This window comes from Oreochromis aureus, linkage group 15, assembly GCF_013358895.1.
Source record: "Oreochromis aureus strain Israel breed Guangdong linkage group 15, ZZ_aureus, whole genome shotgun sequence".
Classification (NCBI taxonomy): Eukaryota; Metazoa; Chordata; class Actinopteri; order Cichliformes; family Cichlidae; genus Oreochromis; species Oreochromis aureus.
The window spans coordinates 5235825-5260546 of record NC_052956.1 but is presented as its reverse complement, the minus strand read 5'-3'; the positions used below and the strand labels follow the sequence as shown (position 1 = coordinate 5260546).

At 38.9% G+C, this 24722-nt stretch overlaps 2 protein-coding genes across 2 annotated transcripts in view; one reads left to right on the top strand and one right to left on the bottom strand.

Annotated features, from left to right (window-relative positions):
- The window catches only part of mdga2a (MAM domain containing glycosylphosphatidylinositol anchor 2a), a 192475-nt gene that overhangs the window by 59717 nt on the left and 108036 nt on the right, over positions 1 to 24722 (top strand). The window contains exons 2-3 of the mRNA XM_031755061.2: positions 9553 to 9692; positions 18360 to 18534. Of these exons, the coding sequence (XP_031610921.2) occupies positions 9553 to 9692; positions 18360 to 18534 (315 nt within the window). The remainder of the gene's footprint in view (positions 1 to 9552; positions 9693 to 18359; positions 18535 to 24722) is intronic.
- The window catches only part of LOC116332236 (low choriolytic enzyme-like), a 46313-nt gene that overhangs the window by 13362 nt on the left and 8229 nt on the right, over positions 1 to 24722 (bottom strand). The gene's annotated exons all lie outside the window — the stretch shown is intronic.

Genomic DNA, 24722 nt, shown 5'->3' with positions numbered 1-24722 from the left:
ACAGTGCTAACAGCACGTTTAATCACTGCTCGTGCAGGAAAACAAGCATTTTTTAACTTAGGAAAACATTACATTTCCTCCCCAGTTTTCCAAGAACATTCTAAGAAAATTCATCAGATGCTTGTTTGGTAAGTATTACCTTAAATTTTTCTGTACTTGGCTTAGGGTTCACGCACTCCGTCATCGAAAACGTTAGCTTTAATTCAGAGTTGAGCAAAAATTCTGCCATGGATACAAGTTTTGGTGATGTACATTAAACGTGACACGTAAAGCAAACACAAACGGGTATTGTAACATCATATTTGCAGAGGGATGATGAAATGAAAAATATATATTTATAACAATCAAAAGTATTGGGAATTATTTAAAAAACATTTTCTTTAATATGGGTGTTAGTAATTGCTGTATGTGTTGCTATTTGTTTCATTCAGATATACATGCACACACCATCATCCTTAAGTAAGACTTATAGTTTTCCAAAGTGAAAAAAAATATGTATGTGTTATCTCCTCTTTCCTTTCTCTTTTCACAGTTGTGGTTGAGCCAAACACTCTTCTTTTTAATTTTCAGAAAAACTGTTTAAAATTTCCTTTATAAGTCATTAATTTATCCGTCTGTAAATTAGCACAAAAAAAAGAACCACTGCACTTTAACTGATTCAAAGTTGATGGCTCCTAATTGCTGGATTGACTATTTAGCAGTTCAATTTCCTGTCATAGATAGCCCAGCTTGTGCGTGACATTTATCATTAAAAAATTACCAATTTACTAATTACAATATTTGCAGATTTATTTTCTGTTGCTTAATGATTTCAGCATCACTCAGAAGCTCAAACTGCAGAACAGTTTCTCATTGAAGAACTCATATAGCAAATCCTGGCGTCTAAGTCTTTCATGCTCAGAGTTTTTAATCAAATTTAAGGGCTGTAAATTTAAGATACTGGGTTTCTGCTGGATGTATGCCTGTGCTAAACAGAGTTAAATTAAAAATTACAACATATTAGGTAAGTTCTCATCACTGTATACAGCATAGCTGTCTTTTTTTCTCCCTCCACTAGCTGATAAGTTTCAGCACCACAGACCAAGAAAGTACCATTGCAGCACTGCTTCCAGCCAGACACCATGCAACGTCTAACAGTGTTAGCCTCAAATGTTTGGCTTAGAGTAAAAACCAAAAATCTAAGACTAATCCCTTCAAAGTCAAACATCAGATGTTACCAGCCTCATTTATGTCACTTCCTCAAGATGGCTCGCATGGCATAAAGCTTGCACGAACATAATGGCTGCAGCTGTATGCAGTCAAGCTCCATAACCCCTGCTGTGAAGTGCTGTAATATGGGAGCAAAGACGAATCTGTCCTCTAAATCTCCCTACCTTCACCCTCCATCGTCATCTCTTTTCTCTCTCTTCCCATCTCAGCAGGGCTTTGGCAGCTTCACATTGGCCTAATTTTAGAGTAACAAGATGTGTGTATACGTGACTCAGTGTGTGGTTGCATATGTGTTTAAGTGTGTGTGTGTGTTTTTTATGTATGTGTTGCCTAACTCCAAATGAAATCTCTGAGGGCTAAAGCTGTGTGTTCTGTGTTCCTGTAATGATCCATGTCCACCGAGTGCACGGACAAACGGACCTCTCAGCCGTTTTAATGAGTTGTCTCAACTCACGTATCTAGCTCAGTTTGTTCTCTTGTGCCAAAAAAAGACCACTTAACATCTCTATTCAGTTTAATAACGACTGCCTTCTTTTTCTGCTGAATTGGACAAACGTGTTTTCTGTTGTGCTGCAAACTTTGCACCGAAAGATTGTGTTTGTTTTTTGCCCCGCAGTACACACTGGGATAGATGATCTGCGCCGATAGTGTGAAGCCAGATCTATACAGAGTCTCATTTACAATAAGAGTGGAGGATGAAGACTCCATGCGAGTGCATTACAGTGTGTAATCAATACGCTCTGACAACCTCTGATGTAATAGTATGCATGTGCTGCTGGCAAACCATTTCAAGACCTTACACACATGGATGACCCCATGGATGAGTTGCTTCTCAATTATCCAGCAGCCAGGCCTGGGTGCAGTGTAAACTTGCAGTTTCAAAAGGCATGGGGAGATGCGCAGAAAATAATAGAATTAAATATGTGTTGCCTTTGGCAATGGCCCATGTTTACTTACTCTCAAAAGTAAAACCCACAGAATTTATTCAGATATAACCAGTGGCACTGTTGTGCATCACCTGAGAGAATTTGAACCAAGTCCAAATTTAATAATGGATGTGCTGTATAATTCAGTATCACCTTCTTGTATTTGGAAAGCTCTATTTGCATAACTATTCAATGTAGAATTCTTATTCGAATACTTTCTTAGTTATAAATTATTAACCTGACAATCTTAAAACTGAACTAATCAATATTTAAAACCAATAATTCACATTTTTGTATGTAAAGTAAGAGTAGTCCCTTCCAGTCAGAAACCACTCTGTCAGATACTTTTACCCCACAACTTCACCGCTCTTATTAGCCTGCTGGTTTCCAAAGGCAGCGCACAGCTGTTCACAAAACAAAAGAAGAAGAAAAACACTGATAAAGCTCATTGTACACTGCTTATTCACATAAAACATCAAAAAGCTAAATTAAGCATCTAGTTGGGGTACAAAGTGGAACATTTGGCTGCTAAAAGATGTTAGACTGAATATTTGACTAAACATTTGCCAGGTGGCTAGAAGCACAGAATCCAATGAATGCTAATACTGCATTTCCACGTGTCAGTATCCCACTGTCTGTAGACTGCAAATAGCCAGAAAGTGTTGCTTTATAGTTTTTTGGAACTAAAGCGAAATGTGCGGTGAAGCAATGCACATTTTAAAGTGGGAAACGCAAGCATTCCTCGTATAGCTTTAGAGTTAAATTCATATGTAGTGTATTGTCATACATTCAAATATAAGTATATTTGGTTTAATCCACATGAGGGTTTTTCTACTAAATATACTGCTATGACTGGCAGTTAAAGTAGAAACCCTTTTTCATGCTGTGTATGTTATGTAACTGAGTCAGTTTGCTAACACTTGTATATTCACTGTCTTAGACAGAAAATACATTTTATCGATTTACACCCGGGCACGCAATGTACACTGTTCACCATGGTGACTCTTGAGCAGTACAAATGTTGAACTTGATGCTGTAGTTGTTTTCAGCAGACATCTTTACTTGATGTTGTACTGTTCTTCGGTTTAGCACATGTATAGAGGTCTTGCATCTTGTGTGAAAAGTGATGGCTCTGGTCAAACTGATTCCATTAACATGCGGTTTTAATGGAGTCTGCTGAAAGCGTGTTAGACTGTATTATTTAACAGTAAGTGTTGGCTGTAGAGTATTTAAGCAGTTTTACAAATCTTCTTTTGAAAAGCCATTGTTTTTGGCAGATATGGCAAATGTGAACTTATTTGTGCGTTATCGCTAAGCTTTTGATGTTGGCATTGTGCAGTGTTATCACACAGCTGAAATTGCCTTTTCTTCCCCAACAGTCCTTTTAAAAGCAACAGAAAGTGTATTTCCGGTGGTGCTAGCACAGAATATATAATGAGTATTTTGTGATAACAAAAACAGTTATTTCATGAAATTCTTACTCCATGCATATTGCATATGTTTTTCTCCTCCTGTTTCTCACTCTCTACTGTTTTTCTCTTTTTGGATCTCTCATTCTGAGAAGGTGATTACGGAGCCAGAAAACTAGCAGGATATGGTTAGTGTTCCTCAGGGGTTGGTCTGAGGACATTAAGCCCACAGTGACAACGAGCCCCAGCTGTTTGGAGTTTTTTTCACATTCATTTGTTTGTCAAATTTAGACTCTCAACTATTGCCAAGAACTCCCTCTGCCACCCAGGCACTCCAGAACTGTGGTGACAAGGCTGCTTTTAGCCAAATCCAATTTAATCTCCACTGGCGGCACTGGATAAAGCCGTCTCCATCTCCCCTAACTGAGGCCAAGGCAGGCTAGTTATTCTACTGTATGATGCTCATTAACCACATAAAGACACAACACAAACTTGAACGCACACACAAACACTCTCAGGTACAGGCGAATGTGAAGTGAGAGTACTAAACTAACAGTTTAACACACACAGTCATATGTGGCGAGGCGTCGTCTCGTTCTCTCCTCCTACTTTTCTGCATTTTCTCTCAGTATTGTGTATTTCTGCAGCAGGGAAAATGATGTCACTTTTATGGAAATGAGAAACCAAAATGAAAAAGAGATTCACATCTGAGACTCCTGTTTCTACCCTGCAGGTCTGCTGCTTTTTTTTTTTTTGTTAAACTAATAATTACCAGGAAGCTAGTGTGTGTGTGTGTGTGTGTGTGTGTGTGTGTGTGTGTGTGTGTGTGTGTGTGTGTGTGTGTGTGTGTGTGTGTGTGTGTGTGTGTGGAGAGAGTTTGGATGTTTGTGCCTGCAGATGGTTAGGTGGATGGGGATAGTGAGGGGGAGTAATAATAGAGGCGGAGATTTACATTTATGCAAATTTCACATCGTGACACAAAGGTTCAAGACAACATTTGCTCAACATGCGCATCAGTGCTGTTTAATCACAAGTGCATGTGGAGCACATAAACAAGCCATCTTAATGTTATACTTTTCATTTGTGTTTATTATACTGATATTTCTTGTACACACATGCTTTGCTATGGAGCAGCGTACACAACAAACACAGTGAGGAAATAATAATCCAATATTATACAGAAATAAATGTTATTTACTCTTAATGGTATCATTTTGTGTAATTACTATTTCAAATACTTCTAGTTCATTTAGTGCACCATACAGCTATACTTCTGGAAAACAGTAGAAGGAAGGGTTTTTTTTATCACCCCTAGATCCTATTGTTTTTTTATGATGTACATGTTTTTATGATGTACATGTTGTACTTTTTTTTTATGATGTACTGGTATGATGTACATACCAGTTAATATGACAAGTCCAAAATAACGATGATGGCTAAATGGATGATGGCAGCTGCTAATCTTCTGAGCACTGCTCAGCTCAGCTCAGTAATTGTAAGGTATTTCTCAGAGACGGCCACAGTTCCCAACCAATAACAGCAGCACTCCAGATTATGAACAGTGTGATGACATGAAATAAAGCTGGAACATAGCACTGCTCCATCTTCACATTTATTTATTTATTTATTTTTCTGGACGACTGATTTTAATCTGCTAAGATTAAGTGTCCAGTTTCGGGTTTAAAAATACTCTGTAACATCTTTTTGGTTGTTTTTAAATTGTGTCTCATAAGCTCAATCACTAAAGCTGTTTTCACACATGCCCTTTAGCTGTGAACTCTTCTCAGCGTTACCTAGTGGAGCTGCAAGCAGGAATGCAGATGTTCAGATTGAAACAGTCTTTAACCTGTCAGCTCGCTAGTAAAAAATGTAACAGTCTGGAAAATTCACAGTGAGCGAGCAGGTGCCACATGTCCTGCTTCCTGCTTGCTCGACCCAAGAAGCATCCTCACATCAACCAAACAGAGTAGAGTATGGTGAAAAAGTCTTTAACAAGTCCTCATTGCTTTATGTTTTTCTAAGAAAATGGGAACACATGCAAAGCTTCATTTAAATGTGCAAACATACATGGAAATACAGTATAAAAGGCAAAAAAAAAGGAGCTTTGTACAATTCTAACTTTACACAGCCTGAACTCTCTTGGAAGGAAATACAAAGCTCTTTGTTACATTCTCTGTCAAGATGATGCTGAGGTCCGGGCTCTGGGGAAGCCAGTCCATGACTGATAGTCTTCCATTATGTGTTTTTCTGTCCAGGTATGCTTTTACTGCACTGGCAGTTTGCTTGAGCATTGTCATGCCGAAAAATGAAGCCGTTGCCAGTTAGACGCTTTCCAGATGGTATTGTATGTCAAGATGCGTCTTAATGATAACTTTTGTTGTTTGCAAAACTCCAGCGGGTACCATTAATTATTATCACATCTGTAGGACTTCAAGTTGCTGCAGAGCATTTTGTGTTTTCCATTTCTTAGAATTATGAACTTAGTGTTTCTTCTCCCACTAAAGATAATTAGGCCTTGTTGGTTTGGAAACTAACTAAGCAAAACTAAATTAGCTGAAAATTAAAGACTAAATTAAGTTATCTTTGTTAAGCTTTAGCAAACATTAGCAAATTGGACCCTCGCTAGTCCGAATAATGTATGATCTGCAGTTTCTTACTGCTGGCATGTTCCATGCACTGAATACAACATAATGTGATGCATCTAAATTTGAAGCTTTTACTGAAATTGACTTTGATTTCTTAGGCGCCTTTATTTAAGATGTTTACTTACAGATTAAATATACTGTTGCACATATGACACTTTATACAGCTGTACATAACATGTCAGGCAGTCATAATAATTACACATATAAGATGCAATCTGTAATTCAACCTTAGCACACCAATCTTGGTTTAATAACAAGGTTTTTTTTTTTAAAGTGTGTAAAAGCTACATCTATCATGTAAGGCAAAAAATGTTATTCTCCATTCAAAGCATGCAAGGAGGTAGATAGAAAAGATTAGACAGGCCCTTTATAATATACCATTTGCAGTATATAAGACATCATCTTTTTCCATGTAATGAACTTGTATGGGATGTAGTTAAGAATTAAAGGGATATAACCTGACACTTATGACCCGCTGTGGTGTGTTCAAAGCTTTGTCTGTCTCTTTTTCCCTTCAACCAGCACATCTTTTATCTCAGACCTGTCAGTCTACTGATGTCTCACTTTGTGAAGCCCCGGCCCTAAATCCCACAGCATTAATGTCACATTGCCCATTCCTAAATATCTTTTCTAAGTATATGAGTAGTTACTGTTTGTAAAGTATCAAGTGGCTTTCACGAACACAAACTGAAAATTACGTTGTAATGACAGTGATTTTAGCTCACGCTTTGGGCCAAACGATTTGAAAAAGCAGGTCTTAGCTGTACAAGGATATGTGTCACTGTTAGAACATTAGGATGCTCATTATGTAAGCTCAAGAGAGGGTTATTTGCTTTTGTGGCTGTAAGCCTGGTGTTGTCTGCATAAAGAACGAGTGTGTGTTTATGCGATTGTGTATGCAGCTGTTGCAGTAACTGTGATAGGAGCTGAAGATCATTAATTATGGGTGTTTCCCTACTTTCCTCCAGGACTGATAGTAGCCTATGCTAGAGAGATACTGGTTCAATGGAGTAAATGGCATTAGCACTTTGTTTAGCTAGTACCCTGGGGTCTTGTTTCTAAGCCTTTTTTGTTTCAAGTGGCAGCCTTGCGTGAAGCTCCCTTACACTGAGCCTATTTCTCAGACCCTTATTCCCCCCCATGGAATTCAGCACCAGTGTGTCCAAATTGAGAAGGGAAGACAATGACAAGGACAAGAAGGAAGGCTTCATGCGCGTGCAGTTAGCACCTGTATCAGTGCACATCAGCATGTGGCATTTAGACAGGCAGGACAACTGAGAAGGAGCATTAAGCCAACAACCCGGATGAAACAAACAGCATGGCTAGTATCAGGGAGGGACGAGTGGTTAGTGCATGGCTAAGGATACACTGAGACTCCCAAAGCAGCGTTAGGGAGGAGTGGCGATGTGCTCATTAGCATTGAAGCCTGGGTAGAGGTAGAACTGACTCTGCTGCTGGGGCACGCTCTGCCTAGAGAGGCCCACACAGGAAGCTGCTCCTCTAACATGAAAGGCAAGCAACAGTCTGAAACTCCTCGTGATTTTTCAGCATGAATTTTTTTTCTCCCCCTTCTTTTTCACCATTTTGTACTCCTCCTCCTAATGATACCCCGTATCCGCTCTCTAAATCATCCCATCCCAAACCTCTTCACTAATCATGTAAGTTGGAGAGGAATAAATGCTTAACAGATGCTAGTATTGTCAGGGGTTGGTTACATGCAACTGCATTTTTTACAGCTCAGTGGAAGTGAATATTTTGAAGTGGTTTACCTAAGATGACTCCTTCCTTTGCTCACTTTAACCCCCATCGCATATGCACCACTGTCTGTTGGTGTGTGCAGAGACCAAAAATCCTCTCACCGTCTCACAAGGGTCAAATAAATGATGGAGAGAAACACCAGTGTGGTAATTACAGCTGTGAACAGACAGCTGTGGGTAGTTTAATTTGCTCATATTGCAGTTTCCGGCATTTTTATATCCCTGATTAGATTGCATTAGGAAGTTATGCGGAAAAATGAATGTGCTACATGATGAGTTCTGTTCCAAAATGAGGTACGCAGTGATTTAAATATGGACACCCACTCTCCATATGGTCTAATGGCAGTTTTTTCTTTTAGCTGGTATTAACATTTCGTGAAATATTATGCTTTTCTGAGTCAAAGTGTTTTCCAGAAGTGCACTGATATATCTTTTATTTCTTTTTTTTAAGTAATCATTTTTGTAATAAAACCCTTCTGCCATGTAATTACACTGAGTTCTAAATTAATTCTGATATCTGATGGCACGGAGGATAGGGGAGATAGTGAAAGATATTTTCCAAGATTACTAGTTCTGTGGCATGCCATCAGTATTTTGCAGATGGTCATTACTGCTGCCTGTCTGATTGAAATTTGACGTATTTTATTTGGTTACTGCTTCTGCCACGGCTAACGTACAATACTTTCCCAACCTTTCTGAGAAGCTTCAGTTCAATTCAGGTGTATTTGTGTAGCACCCAATCACAACAACAGTTGCCTCAAGGCACTTTCGTTTTTGATTTTAAGGTAAAGACCCAAAAATCAAAAACAAAGATAGTTAAGGTCTTTTAAGCGAAGGTCTTTTAAGAACTCAATCAATCATTGGCCCAAACAAAATCATACAAATTTGTGCAATAGTACTGTTAGGCCTGTATGTGTTTTTGGCAAACTGATGAGCCTAATCACACTGAGCAAAGTAACAAAAAAGCAATAACAAAAAAAAAGAAGAGAACATGGGCAATAGATGTTGTTTATATGCTTAAAGTGGGTCATTTTACACTGTTGCTAGGTCGTTGCTAGGTAGCAGGATGGCATCATAATACATCATGCATAATTCAACATTTGTGGACTTAAATGAAATGTTATTTTGGTGAAACAAAAATAATATGATGTTTTTATAAGGTGTTACAGTTGCATAAATGCTCAAAATACATGATTTAAGCCTATTGCTGAGTGGTTATTTGGCCACAATGTTGTCACAACCTCTGATATAGATAAGAACCTTCACGGGCCTGCCTTTGTGCCAAGTTTGGTTGCTCAATCCCTGTGACTTAGAGAGAAAGAAAGTGCTACTACCGCCAGTCCCCAATAATTAATAGGCAGCTTTTAAAATACTAAGCCAAGGGGAATGCTATAAAAGTAGTGTCACTTCTTTTTGCAATTCTTTTACCTGCCTCTAGTTATTTGTGTGCTTGGTGCAGTGTAAATGTGTGCACAAAGCTTTGGAATAGCCTTGTTATAAGTGAGACAACCTTTTAATCAATACACCATCTACTTCACTAAACTACTCATTCCTTCAGAAACGACCAGAATGCTAACACACTTTGTGCTTTTTTTCCCCCAAACAGCACCTCCTACGGTCCGCATTATACACTCGGGGCACGCCTGTAATGTTGAAGAGGAGAGGCACACGGAGAGAGTCTACACCATACGAGAAGGGGAGACCCTGGAGCTCACCTGTCTGGTGACAGGTCATCCTCGACCACAGGTAGGAAAGTCAACGCCTTTTCATCTGCCCTTAACTGACAGCATGGCAAAGAACAGATAGTTGCACAAGCAAATCATGGGGCAGTTTGTTAATTTGTACTATATCTCTGTATCCATCTCTCCTCTCTGCAGAAAGCTCTCTTTTAATTCTGTATTAGCATCAAAGCTGCACACCACATAAGTCTGCACTAAACCAGCTTAAAAGTTTAATCCTTTAATTATTAATGGTTTCGTTTGCTTTGTGCACCTGTATGCTGATAATTACAGCTTCCAAGTAAAATGAGATTGCAGAAAACAAAACAGCAAAAACATCTGCCAAACGAGTGAGAAACAGGCCACAGTTAAAAGACTCTGGGTCATGTGAATGCACATGGGTTCTCAACATCTGAGAGCAAGCCTTCCTCACATTCTTATTTACTGTTGTGATGTGGACTAATTAAAAAACTTTACACCTTTTTTCTCTGATGAAAATAAGCTTATAATTAGTTTGTTTTTTGTGCTCACTGTGCATTGTTTGTAGTATTCAAATCTAGAAATATACAATTAAAAGTTTAAAAAAGTAAGCAGATGGCAAAAATAAGGTCTCATCTGCTCTTTTAGACTAAATGCGAGCTATTATGAGCCACACAGATACATAAAACAGATTTGCTATGAATTACTTGACCATCACATTTTGTTCTTATTAACCCAGTAGGTCACCCTAACCTTTATAGTCTTTTTATTACATGTTGCTTCTGATTTGCTCAATAACACAAATTTTACAGAATCTCCAGGAACGACTGAGCTTTTCTACGTTGATAAATAGAATAATTTCCAATTTTATTGATTTGAACACTCGCGCTCTGGACGGCAAAACCAGAACGCATGTTTTTTTTATGTTTCAACTGAAAAGGTGAGACTCCTTGAATTAGACTGTTTCAGGCACACTGTTCGACTCTTTCCGTCGCCAGGAGGGGGTCACAACTTTGCACTCATCATCTCTGTCTTTCCTCTTAATTAGAATTTTTGAAAAACAGAGCAGAGCGAGGGAGTGGGTGGGAGTGTAGCGCGAGATCAAAAGCTATGCAGGGCTGTGGCAGGAAAGGCAGGATCTCCTTTGAAACGGAGTCATTATGAGACTCACGCAGATCCCCTGGCACAGCGGGTCTCGGCTGTGTCTCTCCGGACTTTGGGATGTGTCAGCTTTGTCCCCCCTCTGGTAGTGGCATGGGACTAGGGGCAGAGCACACTCATTCTGAGTGGTTTAGGAGGCTGAGGAGGTTATCTGGAATGGCAGTAGACCTAAGGCTGGTTTTGTGATGTTGCAAGAAAAACCAAAGGGTGTGTGACCTCATCGGAAACAGACTTGCAAGTTAATACGGCAATAACAGCCCATCTTTTCATTAGAATTAAATATTAATCCTTAGAACGTGTTCTGAGCCTTTCTTTGCCCCAAAGTTCCACATTTTAATTGAGCTGAGTTTCTCTATCTTTCAAGACCAATGCAGGGGAAAAATAATCAGTACTTGCAAAGGTTGTACTTCTTTTTTTCTGTCCTGTCTTGATACTTTACAAGTGTGCAAGTTCGGACAGATAAGCGAACAGTTCTTTATGTGTGTGTGAGTTTGCTTTCTGTGTCTTTTGTATGTACTTCTCTTTGATACTAGCAGATATCTTCTATACATGTTTCCATGATTTACTGTATATCATATAAATGATCTTGTTTTTTATGATACATGATGATAGGTATGATACATACAGTAAATTATTAATATATATAAAATAAGTAGCTTATAACAGGTTAATAAATTGAAATTATGCACTAAATACCGTTAGTTTCCCTGGCTACTATAATCTCTTGACTAGACTCTGTAATCTTGTCAACTGTCTACAGTACCTTATATTAACCAAAACATCATAACCATAGAGTATAGCAAGACATTTTTCTATAACTTGTTTTACTTTACTAAATTATATAAGGTAGGCCTGAAAAAAAGACAAAAATCACATTTTGTGTTTTTCTCAGACCTAAATTCATATAATATTATTTAAAAAATAGTGGTAGGCACAGTTCAGTTGCAAGTTAGCACTGGTAAGTCGGACATGCCCTCTATATCTATACCAAGATCTCAGTTGCACAGGCCCAGAAACGGGTCAATGTCTTTAGGCCTCTGAGACAAATGCATAGTTCCAGCAGTTGTTAGAGGCTGCTACAAGTCAAAGGTAAAATTGATTGCTGAGAGGATGTTGCACCAAACTGCAGCTTTGGCTGCTACCAGAAACTTGCTAGCTACCAAGTGGTAGCAAAACTTAAAACGCTGACACAAAAACAGGAAACAGAAAACAGTTTCCTTCAAAGTAAAAGTCATGGCTCACCGCTGCAGCCAACACATTTCAAGAGGTGCAGCTTTTCCTTTCAAGGCAAATGTTCGGCATTTCCAGTTTCCATTTTTTCAGACAAGTTGGTTTCTCCCATGCTAACTGTGGGTGACCAATGGAGTCTCCTAGTGACCAAAGCAATCCTTCCATACAGCAGCTTGAATCAAGGATGATGATATCACATAGACCCATGGCACATCTCTAGCATAGTAAAATCCTCAATTAGTTCTGCAATAGCAAATCACAAAATTGCCTTTTTCAGTGTTAATGTTCAGATTGCTGTCTCTTTCTCTGACTTTGACTGGTGCTGGGTTAATGCATACACTGAGGGGTGCTGTGCCAAGTATAGTGCCACAAAGGACCAACTGCAGAGTAAATGGGTCCGTGGTTGGCGATTTTGTCACCGTTAATTCTTCACACGTCAATCAATATGCACACTTCTTAAATTACAGAGGCGCCCCTTTAGGCCTTCTCACTGGTGGGAGTCTCTGGATCGTATCCAACCAGGCAGCATCCTCCTTGTAGCCATTCTCCTTGTCAGCCCTGTGCCTATCCGCCCACCCACCTCAGAAAGAAAAACAAGGGCTTTCTAATAATAAAGTCATACATGCATCAAGCCAATACAGGCACACATACAAACACCCTTGTAGCAGCAGCAAGACTTCTCTGCCTTTCCATTTAATTGTCAAATAAATATATGTTCCTGTCAGTCAACTCCACACCATATGTGTTTTTTGACTGCTGCCTTGTGGGTTTGGCATTTCAAGGTGTTACCCTGGGCTATGCAGAAAGACTGGGACTATTTGTATTTGGAGGGATCAGGGACCAATTAAATCAAATTCTGTGGGATGTATAGTACAGATGTCACTAGAAGGATTTTCAGATCTTGGCTCAGTGAGGAAAACAATAAAACATTTCTCAACATTAAAATATGCTCTGTTGTCTCATACTGTTTCAAATACTATTTGAAACGGCCTAATATACTGGTCATGTTATTATGACCAACAGCTTTGGTCATAATAACATCTTATGTTTGGGTATATTCAACAGCTTATGATTCATAAACTGCAAATTAACAATGCCCTGTTTTGCACCAAACAATGCCCCATCTAATAAACCTCTTGACTATGAGGGGAAAACCCCCACTCAGTACAGTCACAGACATCTCAGGGTGTGATCATGAAGGTCAGCCAGTGAAATTCACCCCCTTAGTGATGCTGCTGACTTTTCTGTCTTTGGCTACAAGTGGCTTGGCTGTCCTCCAAAGCGTGTCTTTTGTCCCGTTTCCTTCCCCTCACCCACAGCCGATCACAGCAGATGGCTGCCCCTCCCTGAGCCTGGTTCTGCCAGAGGTTTCTTCTTGTTAAAAGGGAGTTTTTCCTTCCCACTGTCGCCAAGGGGGACATAAGAGGTTGTCTGATTGTCGGGGGTTTTCTCTATAGTATTTTTGGATCTGTTGTTGTTGTTATTTGACTCTAAATAAATACATTTAAATTGAATTGGCTGTTTAACTAAATGTTTTACTAAAACTGTAATTCAAAGAGTGCACACAGTTTGAGATCTTCAAGTTAATAATTTATAGAAAATTTTAAAAAAGATAAGAATGATGAAATCTGATGAGTCTAGAAGTCCTGAAATGTATATTTATACATCTTTACCAAATTTATAAAAAAGGATGACAAATATCAAATGGCTTGAAAAAATCCTACTTGATGCAGTGCCTCCCCTGCTACAGGACTAACATCTCTGTGTATTACAGCAGTCAATTAATCAATTGCTCAAGGAAAAGAACTTAATTGGTGTTAGTTTTGTAAGAAGTCATTTATTAAGGGACATTAACAAACAATTGGCTAAAGCTTTTTAATTGCGAAAATTTGCAGTTGTTCAGTGTTTTGAAAAATGTAAAACATATTTATATGTAAATCTAATGTAAAACTATCCTCTGGGGTTTCTACAAAACTGTACATATTTTTAATATTTTTACAAATTATTTTTTTAGAGAATTGCACATCGATAGATGACTCAAAGCTGGAAAGAAAAATAGATTTGTTCATTCCTTTTTTAAAAACAGTGTTTCGTGAGTCTTATTTGCTTCCTTAATCATATTATTTGTCTTTCTTTCACAGTTTGGGTGTTTTTGACTCTGTGTCAGACCACCACATAAATATAAACAGCTTTTCCTGTTCATACTTTCATGGTCACTGTTCTCCAGATCTGTTCATTGTCTTTGATGCTATGAACAGACATCAAAGAGTCCCTGATGATGAAGCCATCTGCCCCCATCTCCTCTGCCCTGGCCTCCATCCATTATGTCCACAGTACTTTGTTTGAGTACCAAGCTCCAATAGCCAGCAAAACCACATCGCAAACACCTTTTTTGTGTGTGTGTGTTTCAATTATTGGCCAGCCAGATTCAACTCACAGCACCACGGGTCAGCAAGTACAAATAAGCTGACCTCAGGCCCTAGGATATTTCGCTTTATACGGACCACTTGGAGTATGTGATCTGTTTTGGATGCTCCCATGACAGTTAGCCTACAGTGCCAGTGTCTTTAGCAGATGGTGCTTTTTTTGAGCATGATGTAACCTCCTATTTTTTCCACTGTTTGCCATACAAACTGCAGTATCAAAAGGGGATCTGTCTGAGAGCTTTCCCTTAATCTGCACCCTATCCAACCTACCTACAGTCTTAAAAGTGAATTTAATAGCAACAGTCAAGCATACACTATGCAGTTCAACAAACAAAAAGCAGATGTAGTTTCATTTTCATGTATGTCACTGTCTTGTGCTTGTCCTCTTTGATTCAGGTTCTGACATCAAAACTGTCACTGCGATGCGTTTCATACAAAATGATCATCCAATTTTTATAAAGGCCAGTATTTTCTAATGTAGACCTGCGGTGTAAGTGCACTCTCAATTTGTGGACCCCCTGCTGCTTCTTCTGATCACTTGATTGTCATGCTCAGCCACACTTGTCTGCACCACTGTGCAGCACGGACCACTGTCACTGCCTAAAAGAAAAGATGGCTGGCAATTAGAAACTAGTCTCAAGTTCGGTAGAGGGAAACGTCACAGCGGGCAATATGGCAGATTCACTGAAGATGCGTGCTCCAGCATATGATCACTGCATAACAACAGACACTGGGTGCATTTTAATTAGCTCGTGCTGTGACATCTCAGCATGTGTGGTCTCAGACGCTGCTGGGATATTCAGTTGGATATTAATCTATACAAGCTTCTGCTTTCCATGTAAGCAAATACTGTAATTCCTGCTAGGGTTGTCTGATTTAAGGAAAACAAAAAAAACGTTATTATTGTGTTGACTTTGCTTTGTCATGGTGCTTTCACAAAATGTGAAATAAAGCAGTTTTTTTTAATCAGAAGGCACAGACAGGAATAATATTCTGCTAGAAAACTGTTACTAGCTGGTACACCACGGGTAGTTTGACACATTCCCTACTGTATACTCGTAGGTACTTTACGAGTTTTGTTTGACGTAGTCCTTGAAAAGACCAGAAAAAAACCCCAGCTAGGCTTTCAGTGGGCCGGGAGGAACAATTATCATATTGCTCAAATCTGCCAGCGCCTCTCAGATCAAGAGTATTTGCATTGCGCTGAGGAGAGTGAAGAGGGTCAAACTGTTCTCACCGGGTATACTTCAGGACGCCCCTTGTGGGCAGAGGTAAAAAAAGTCAGAAGAGTGCGGGAATGAAAATAGCCTGAGGGTACAGAAGGAGTTGAAAGCTCACCAATAATGTGGTCTGCTGCAATTTCCCTTTTTTGAAAATATAAAGAGTTATTTGAATACCCACTTCTTAGTGTCACTCTAACAATGCATTTATTGATACTGCATTTTCTGAAAACTCAAAGCTCTTTACACAAAAGCCAAAGAAAATGACTGGGGGTATAAGCTGGGTGAATATTGAATTCTGCTGAGGTCGCCGTAAGCCAGCTCGCTTTGTATTTGCATGAGGGAATCCAGAGCACTGTAGTGACACAGTATTCAGAAACTCTGCTCCCATCTAATTTATGCTCATAAGTTATTTAACTTTAGCGCTTGTTGTGCTGAACTCATGATGTCCCTAACTGTTAGAACAGGCCCCCAGATTTTCCGACGGTGTGGCTTTTGCGTCTATCAGCTGCTGAGTTTGGGCTTTTTCATCAAGTGCTTTCTCTCAGTGTCTCTCGATGCATTTTAAACAGGCCAAGTGGAGTCTTTTGTATGCCGTGTGCTAATTTAGAGGCTTTTATTTTTAATGGTAGTATGGCCTCTGTGTAAAGGGATGGTGTATAAGCTTAGTCTGACAGTAGATTTTTTTTTTTTTTCGGAAAAGAATTAGTAACTTACACACACTCGCTGTATATAAATTTTAAAGGTATCTAATTTATTTCTACCTCTCTGAAAAGTAACACCTCAAGCAAGACAGAGAATGTGAAACTGATAAGCTTCAATTTTTTGCTTCATGTCATCCTCTGCCCCCAAGGTCCAAAAACGCCTCTGGAATAGGTTACCATTATCGGGTTTTGGGCCACCCACCCTTCCCTTTCCTTTCTCGTATCTGTTTGGAAAATGACCAAACTTCAAACTGTCGTAACCTTGGAATGGAGTCGTCATGGTTAAAACCCTACAGCTAGAGCAGCGCTGCAGCAATCTCTGTGATAGCACCCAATCCCTATCCCTGCATGCAATGATATCCCTGTTCCATCTGATGCTATCGCTGCAAAATGGGATGTTATCAGTATCCAAGATGATGCTATCACCATACAGTGTGGAGATATTGGATTCTAATTCATAGCCTCCCTTGCCTAGACAGAGATATGTAAGGCTCTGCAGGCAAAGCCAGTCCATCTGTAGCTTACTTAGGATGAGGGATTGAATGGCGCTTTATGCTTCACGGTTCTGGCTGTGTGGCCCCCGGGCCAGAGTTGTCACAGTACCTGTTCATGCTGTATGCTTTAATGAGGACAGGAGAGGGAGATGATGGAGAGTCAATTACAACCTCATGTTGGAGAGTAACACTATTTCACCTTTCATTACACCTCAATGCCATGGGCTAACTGGGTCTCATCAGTTCGTGAAAGGTACTCATGCTGAGAAGGCCATGCTGAGGTCAGTCTTGTGTGGAACAGAGGAAAGTGAGTTAGATGAAGATTTTAGGTACCAAATCAACACTTTGTGCTTCACAAAAGAACCTTTCAGCTGCTTCGAGAAGGAATGTTCCCGCATAAAATGAATGCAGGATAAATAAATAAATGAAATGAAATGAAATGTGAAAAACAGAGTGGCAAACATGCAGGTCATCATAGCTGCCGGAGAATTTGATTTACATCATCTGCAGGGAGAGCAAGGCCAGCATATGATACAGACAGACCTTCGTTTCTATTTTCGATTTTACTTATTTTTATAGATGTTGTATGGTAATTTGTTTTTAAATTTTATATATTATGTGTACTGCACAGACTACATTGATTAGATTTGAAGATCAATATTGCTCAGATATCTATTCATAAAACATGGATTCGGACAGTGGAGGGATTACGCTTAGTTTAGCACTAAACACATACACTGGGGAAAAAGCTACATGTATAAGTTGGCTCTGTGGATTAGTGACAAAAATTGTTTATGGATGCCACTACATATCACTGCTTAACACAATATTATTTGTTTCATTTGTGCACAAGTCAAAGTATATCACATTGTAAATGATGCAGACTACAGTCACTTGTTGCAGTTTACTGTTTTTTTTCTTGCAATCTCACAACAACAAGGCTATGAAGTCTTTAACCTGATCATAGTTGTTGATGTTTGCCATCTTCCTAAAATGATTCACTGCATTCTTTAACAGGTTTACTGAATCATTTCAACAGATTTTTCTTTCCCATCCAGTTTATGTTTTTTTTAGTTAATCTTTTGGCAATGAAATGCCACTGTGAATGTTTCACATCAAAAGCCTTATTGTAGCTCTATTTTCCAGTAGCCGCTTCACAGGAAAAAAAAATGGAGGAAGTGTTGAGTTCCTCTATTGTGATCAAAAGCTTTATTGTGATCAAAAGAAAACTGAATAAAAACAGTAATTTTGTTCCAATCGGAATAAAATGTTTTTTTTTTAAAAAATGAACGTTTTCTTGAGATTGCAACAGCTTCAGAGTTTTTACCAAGTATGTTTTACCTGCCCTTTTTTTGTTTATGTTGGCTGTGGTATTTATTCTATACTTACACTGTATATTAGCTTCTTAACTGAGTCTGTTCTGTGTCTCTTCTGTCAAGTCATTGAAAAGCGTAGTAATTTTCACTTCTTCTTCTTTGTAGATCCGGTGGACAAAGACAGCTGGTAGTGTGTCAGATCGTTTCCAGGACTCCAGCGTCTTCAACGAAACATTGCACATCGCAAAGATCCAGAGGACCCAGGGAGGCCGCTACTACTGCAAGGCTGAGAACGGCCTTGGCTCTCCTGCCATCAAGTCCATTAGGGTGGACGTCTACTGTAAGTGTGATGGATTTGAGTCATCACAGACCATTTTCATTTTCCAACATTGCCCAAAAACAATTGCCCATTGTTGCTTTACAGTAATAAGGTTGTAGTTGTTTTGTTCATGGACTTGGTATTTTTTCATGTGAGTTTAGCCTCTTTCTGTTTGTGTGTTTGTGTGTGGTTGTTATTATGTTTTTCTTCCTGGTTTCAAAGAAGTCCAAGTGCGGCAGACTGCAAATGGTAAATTACCCAGAGGTGTGACTATCAGCGACTGTATCTGTGTTACCTTGCTAAGGATTGACAAATAGACCCTTATTCTTCCGTCTAATTCTATTTTGGCAAGATTCCAGACAGCCATGACCCTGAAAATGTTTCTGTTCACAGTCGTGATTTTGCAGCAATGCCAGCCTCGTAGTGGTGTAGTAAAACATACAACTAAAGAACCTGTTGCTTGCCTGGAACAGCATATATGTATGCTTTAGAATTGAATCAGTTTATTATCCTGCAAAGAAATTATAATGTAAAATGAAACAGGTGTTGCAGTATTAATTTATAAGCCAAAATGTTAACACAGACAGCTGGTGAACAGATGTAACGATACAAAGATGCATAGCCCAAAAATAGCAATGTTCCATATTTCTGTTGTAAATAAAAAGTAGTTATTATGATGTAGCGCATAAGAATAGAACTTATTCCTCTCCTGAGAATGTTACTTAGATGTAAAGTCACTCATTGTACATGCAGATTCTTTATTTTAAAAGCAGCTGCATGACAAATGCGAAAGGTTCATTAGCATTCATTAAGCAAACATAACAAACTTAACTTTATTGCTTTTATTGATTTGTCAGTGATTATCATATTTCACTTCATGATGAGGAATAGCAGTCACTGCCCTCTGTCAGACAACCTCCAGCCTACTTATTTGTGCAAAGACAGCCAAATCTGGACTTTATATTCAATAAGAAATCCGTAGTCATGCCATAATTAAGAGCTTGTCTTACTGTTTCAGCTTTATGAAATTCTACTGAGATACATTTAAAATGACATGCTTAGCGCCTTTGAAAGATCTCCAAGCTGCCTCACTGATTTCAGCCATTGCTCTCCTTTTATATGCCAGACTGCAAGGAAAAAAATGCAATATCTTTGAAAATAAATGACCCCAGTGTCCTTAATTTGTTGCCAAATATCATTTTCAATCACAGAGGAAAGAAAAAGGTAGTGATGCTCTTGATTAGTTTCCAGCAACACCTACAATAATTTCAGGCACTTTTGCATGAGTTAGGATTTATACTCCTGCATTGATGCCAGTGATTTGAGGCAGTATATTTACAGGAAAAATTCTTTTTTTTATGTGTCAACATTATACGAATACTTGATTTAACTTGCGTTAGCAGGGAACATTTCATTGAAAATGACTTCTTTTTTGTACTGTGCTTTACAGAGTAGCCTTCTTGTAGTCTACCATGCTTTTTGAGTGAATCAAAACCTTTAGTAAAGCTCAGGCTGGCATACACTGGTAAAACGTTGGGATGTTAACAATGCATACATTTGCCAAATAACATTCTTAGTGTTCAGCCATAGTTTGGTTAGTAAAACAGTTTGAAAATCAATTGTGATAAATAATCCTGTCCAAGTTTGTCTTTAAAGTTGGAACTGACTTTTATTGTGAAGTAGAGGAAGTACAAAGTAATTGGCATTTCTGAGCACTCAGTCTCAAGGACACGTAATGCCCTTCATTGTTTGTTGTTCCATACGGTGCAGAAAACCTCTTATCCCCTAAAAAACAAAACAAAACAAAACAAAACAAAACCCTAGCACAGTAGCAACAAGAGTCACCCAAAAAGGAAAATCCCAACTTGTCTACAAATGCTCACCATTTACTCCCCATTCTGTTGTGATTGATGAAAAAGTGTAATACATGCCAGAATGAGAGCATGATAGCCTTCAAAGTAAGAGTTGTGCATTATCGCAACAACCAGCCAAGTTGTTGCAATAATGTCAAAAAATCCAGCTTTTATTTCAAAGACAAATCCTCTTTTAACAGTTTTGCTACCACTTGGCAAGCAGTTTGCAAGTGATCGCAGACATCTCAAGTCGATGTCTTCCATGCAAACTACTGGCGACAGTAGCAACCTACTAGCTACCAAAGCAATCACAAGGAGGTTTGTGGTGCAGTACTGTATACCTATTTGCAGCCAATTCCATGCTAGCAACTCCTGTCAACCTACAGCAACCAACTTGCCAACCAATTGCAGAATACACACTTTTCCCTAGTAACCAGTGTTTCCCAGGATGGTCACTGACTGGTCTGTAGGTCTGCATGAACAGGGCTGTTGGAATTAGTTTCACAGCGACTGCCAGAAACAAGCAGGCAACCTCCATCAAACACTCACAACCAGTTGAGGAATACACCCTAGGACAGTCTTTCATGTAGGAGACATCCCAAATGGAGCCAAATGGAGCCAAATGTTGCCCAGTGCTCAGAGACACTATTTTATTTAATAAACTAGTGTCTCATAATTTTCTGTTGATTAACAGTTACCCTCAGAAAGAAATGTTAATGATGAATGTACATTTTTATGGTAATACCGCGTGTCTAAAACAGTTTCACTGATGCTCTCCATTTAATCAGTAAGGATACTAGCGTCCATGCTCTGAGGGCCCAAATCCACAAAAACTTATGAAAGAAGAATAATTTCTTCGAAGTATGCATGACTGAACAATGAATAAATGAGGCACCATCTTGTGATCCAGTTCCCCTTTATATACCCTCTCTTTCTCTCTCCCTCTCTGTGCTTTCTTCTCATGTCCCCCACATAAATACAGAGTACACTGTTAACTGGCTCTCCTTTTCACTCTTCTTTCATGTCTCTGTCTTATTCTCTTTCAGCGTGTGAGCTACATTCTTGTACTTGTTTATTTGGACTGACACTGGCAAAAGTTGTGGAATTGAAACTTGTTCCTCTAGCTAGAAAGCTTGTGGAAGGGCTTAGTGGTGCAGGAGGATGGGGCTGAATGCATCTCAGCTGCTGACAGTTAGAACCGTGTTCCTTCTGTGCACTATTTCACCTTGGCTGCACTAAAGAGGTGGAGGAGCAGGCGTGGAAATGAAGCCCGAGACAGACTGGAGACACAACCTTAGTATAATAGAAAGGCATGGCTTCTCAGCCAGCTTCATCATATGGTATTTTACAGCCTTAGTTCTCTTGCTGTTGAAAGCAAACTGATAATTGTCATTGGTGAATGATAGCGATGTAAATGAAATTAGCTGGCTACTGTGAATAAGTATGCATAATTTACTATATAGACAACGTCCATTGGTAATACAGTAATTTGGTAATTTATATAACACACACACACTCACACAGAATATTCTATGCATATTTTAGATCATAGCATTTGTTTGCTGTCCTTGTAATCTCCTTGCATCTGGCCTTGTAACACAGCATGTTTGTATTTCACAAGAAATGTGTTATGTTGCGCATCCAGTAAAAGCACATCATTTCTACAGAGCCACGTTATAGCTGTCTCCTGGGGGTGAATTTAATTTGTTGCCCTCTGCAGTACACGCTGCTTTTAGTGGTTTGCAGCTACTATTGCTGATTAGTATTAAAATAGATATTGTGGCTCCGGACCTCACAACGATAAAACCATGAATTATATTTGCTTTCTGTTTCAGCTGCATCTTACATGTCTGTCTTCATACCCGTTTGTTTACATCTGACAAATAACTCCAGCAATAATGGACTATATCGCTTTTGTTGTAAAGGAAAGATAGTATTCATGACGAGACACGGGGCCCCAGCATGGTTTACAATGAGAGGCTTTAAACCTGAATGATCTTTCTGCAGCTGATTCCTTTTTACTCTTTTCTTCTGAGACTATTTATTTAGCTTCTGCCGGTTGGAATCAAGGGTCCTGTTTTCAATTTTCAAAAGAAGCACTCGAAATCTTATATTATATGTGTACCTTTATTAGATCAGTGAGCATGCTTCCCTCCTTCTCTGCACATGCAACCTCACCCTGTGGTGCTTTTTTCAATAAATTTCAATAAAAAAAACAACATTAAATATAGATTAATGAAATAGACAGAGAAGCATACATACAGCGCAAAAGTTTTTTCTGTGTTTTCTGAGTTTTCTGTGAACAGCGGACAATATGAGGAAGGGATAATTAATGGTAATAACTGCCCTCTCCAGCTGGGAGGAGCTGATATTAGCTATATACCCAGCTCAAAGCTAATGTATTTACAAAGCTCAGAAGTCCATCTAAGCACATTTTATACCTGCTGACACCTCAGTTGTGTTTGTCCACAGTTAGGTCTATGGGGAAGGTCCTCTGCAAAGTTAATAAAGAACCTTGCCCAACTCCTACACTGATCGATTTTAAGCTTAAGATGCTCACTTCTTTTTCCTGAAGGGGAGTCTTTTCAGTGTTCTCATTTAATTTCAGCTGCATTAATTTTGCTGCAGCATCTAATGTTTCATTGAGTGACTGATCGAGGAGGGCTTAAGAGTTCTTCAGGGGCAGCTTATTGCAGGCTCAGGGAGTTCATTGACCATCACCAGCACAATATATCTAAAAGAGATTTGGCCAGGAGGCAAGCTGGGGAAAATGTTCATTGAAGAGACTGATCAAAAAACAAACTGTGAGGAAGAACTTTTAGAGTCTGGTCTGTTCCTTTTCATGGTAGTTGGTCAATAAATGTATGCTCCTTTTTCCAAAGTGCCAATTGGAAATAGGTTTTCTGGTTTAATAACCAATATCAAGGCCAAAATTTCAGTGTTTTCCCAGCAATAATTGTTTACTAATGCAGATTACAAAAGGAGAAGAAAAATTTATCTCACCATCAGACAATATGGTTTAGGCAATTACATGCTACCAAAGTCTATTCAAATGTGATTGGTCAATAGAAATCAGGGCACAGAAGCCAGAAAGCTTACAATACAAAATATAGATTCCCTGGCCTAGATGTTATGTCTTCCAATGTGAAGATTTGCAGCTTGCTTATGCCTTTTACATAATTTAAGTTTAGTCTTGGCTAAATCAGGTTCTCTGAAGGCATCACTTTGGTCTCACTTTGATCACTGTGGAGATGTTGATACATTGGTTATATCTGGAATAAAAAGTAATATAATTCTAAAAATTATTAACATGTAAATCAGAAAATAATCACTGTCAGATTTACCTCACAGTCATTTAAAATGAATCCAACAAATGATCAAATGTAAAACAAATGACTAGTCTTTAGATCTCCTCCATCTAGGTCAGCTTTTCCTGCACATGGCTTGATAAAGCTTCACTTTAAAATTCCCAGAAACCCTGATGTGTATGAGGCAAAGACCTAATAATAAGATTTGATCAGTTTTAAAATATACCATTTTGGGATTTTGTGATGCTGGTCTTTTATTCTTTATGGAAACTGACAGCCTTCTATGTCTTGCTGCACTTTGTTTCAGTTACTAACATGCTAAATTTGGCCAAAGTAGCTTCTAGAGACAATAGTCAAATGTGGCCACGAGATGGCAGTAATTTACAGGAAGGATGCAAACATGCAGCAAAATGCACGGAGAGCTTTACGGAGAGAGATTGCTCAAATTTTTATATGGTTTAATTAACACATGTTTTTAAATTTCACTGAGCAAGCACTGCTAGCCTTGCTTGCCTTGGCAAAATGTATTGCTCTAAACAATTTTAAATTTTAAGCGTTGAATAAATTGAGTATATAAAAATGCAATACAGAGAAGGAAAAGAAATCCAGAGTTTACAAGAAAGAAGTATTTTGCACTGCCTAAGTATGTTGTGCAAATGATTTTAATGTTGTCAGACAACACCTGTTTTCTGTGCAAACACTGGGCTGTAGATGTCATTGCACTGAAACTTCCACTTGCAGCTTCACTTTTCCCGGTATTCATTCAAAAGGATTAGAAAGAGACAATAGCCTGCTTTCTCTTTGTTATCTTTGGAAGGACTTATGCAGCCCTCACTCCACAGTGCTGGTGCAGAAGCCAACGAATTTTAATAAGGACACTGTGTGTTTGTATGTGTGTGTTTGTCGCCATGGACTTGGAGTTAATACTGAGCTTGAATAATTTTCGACATGTGAGAAGCGCTAATGTATGCACCCATGTCTTTGGTCTCATGTGTGAGAGGTAACAAAAATTGATGCTTCCTATTGGGTTCAAGCACACACTTATGCA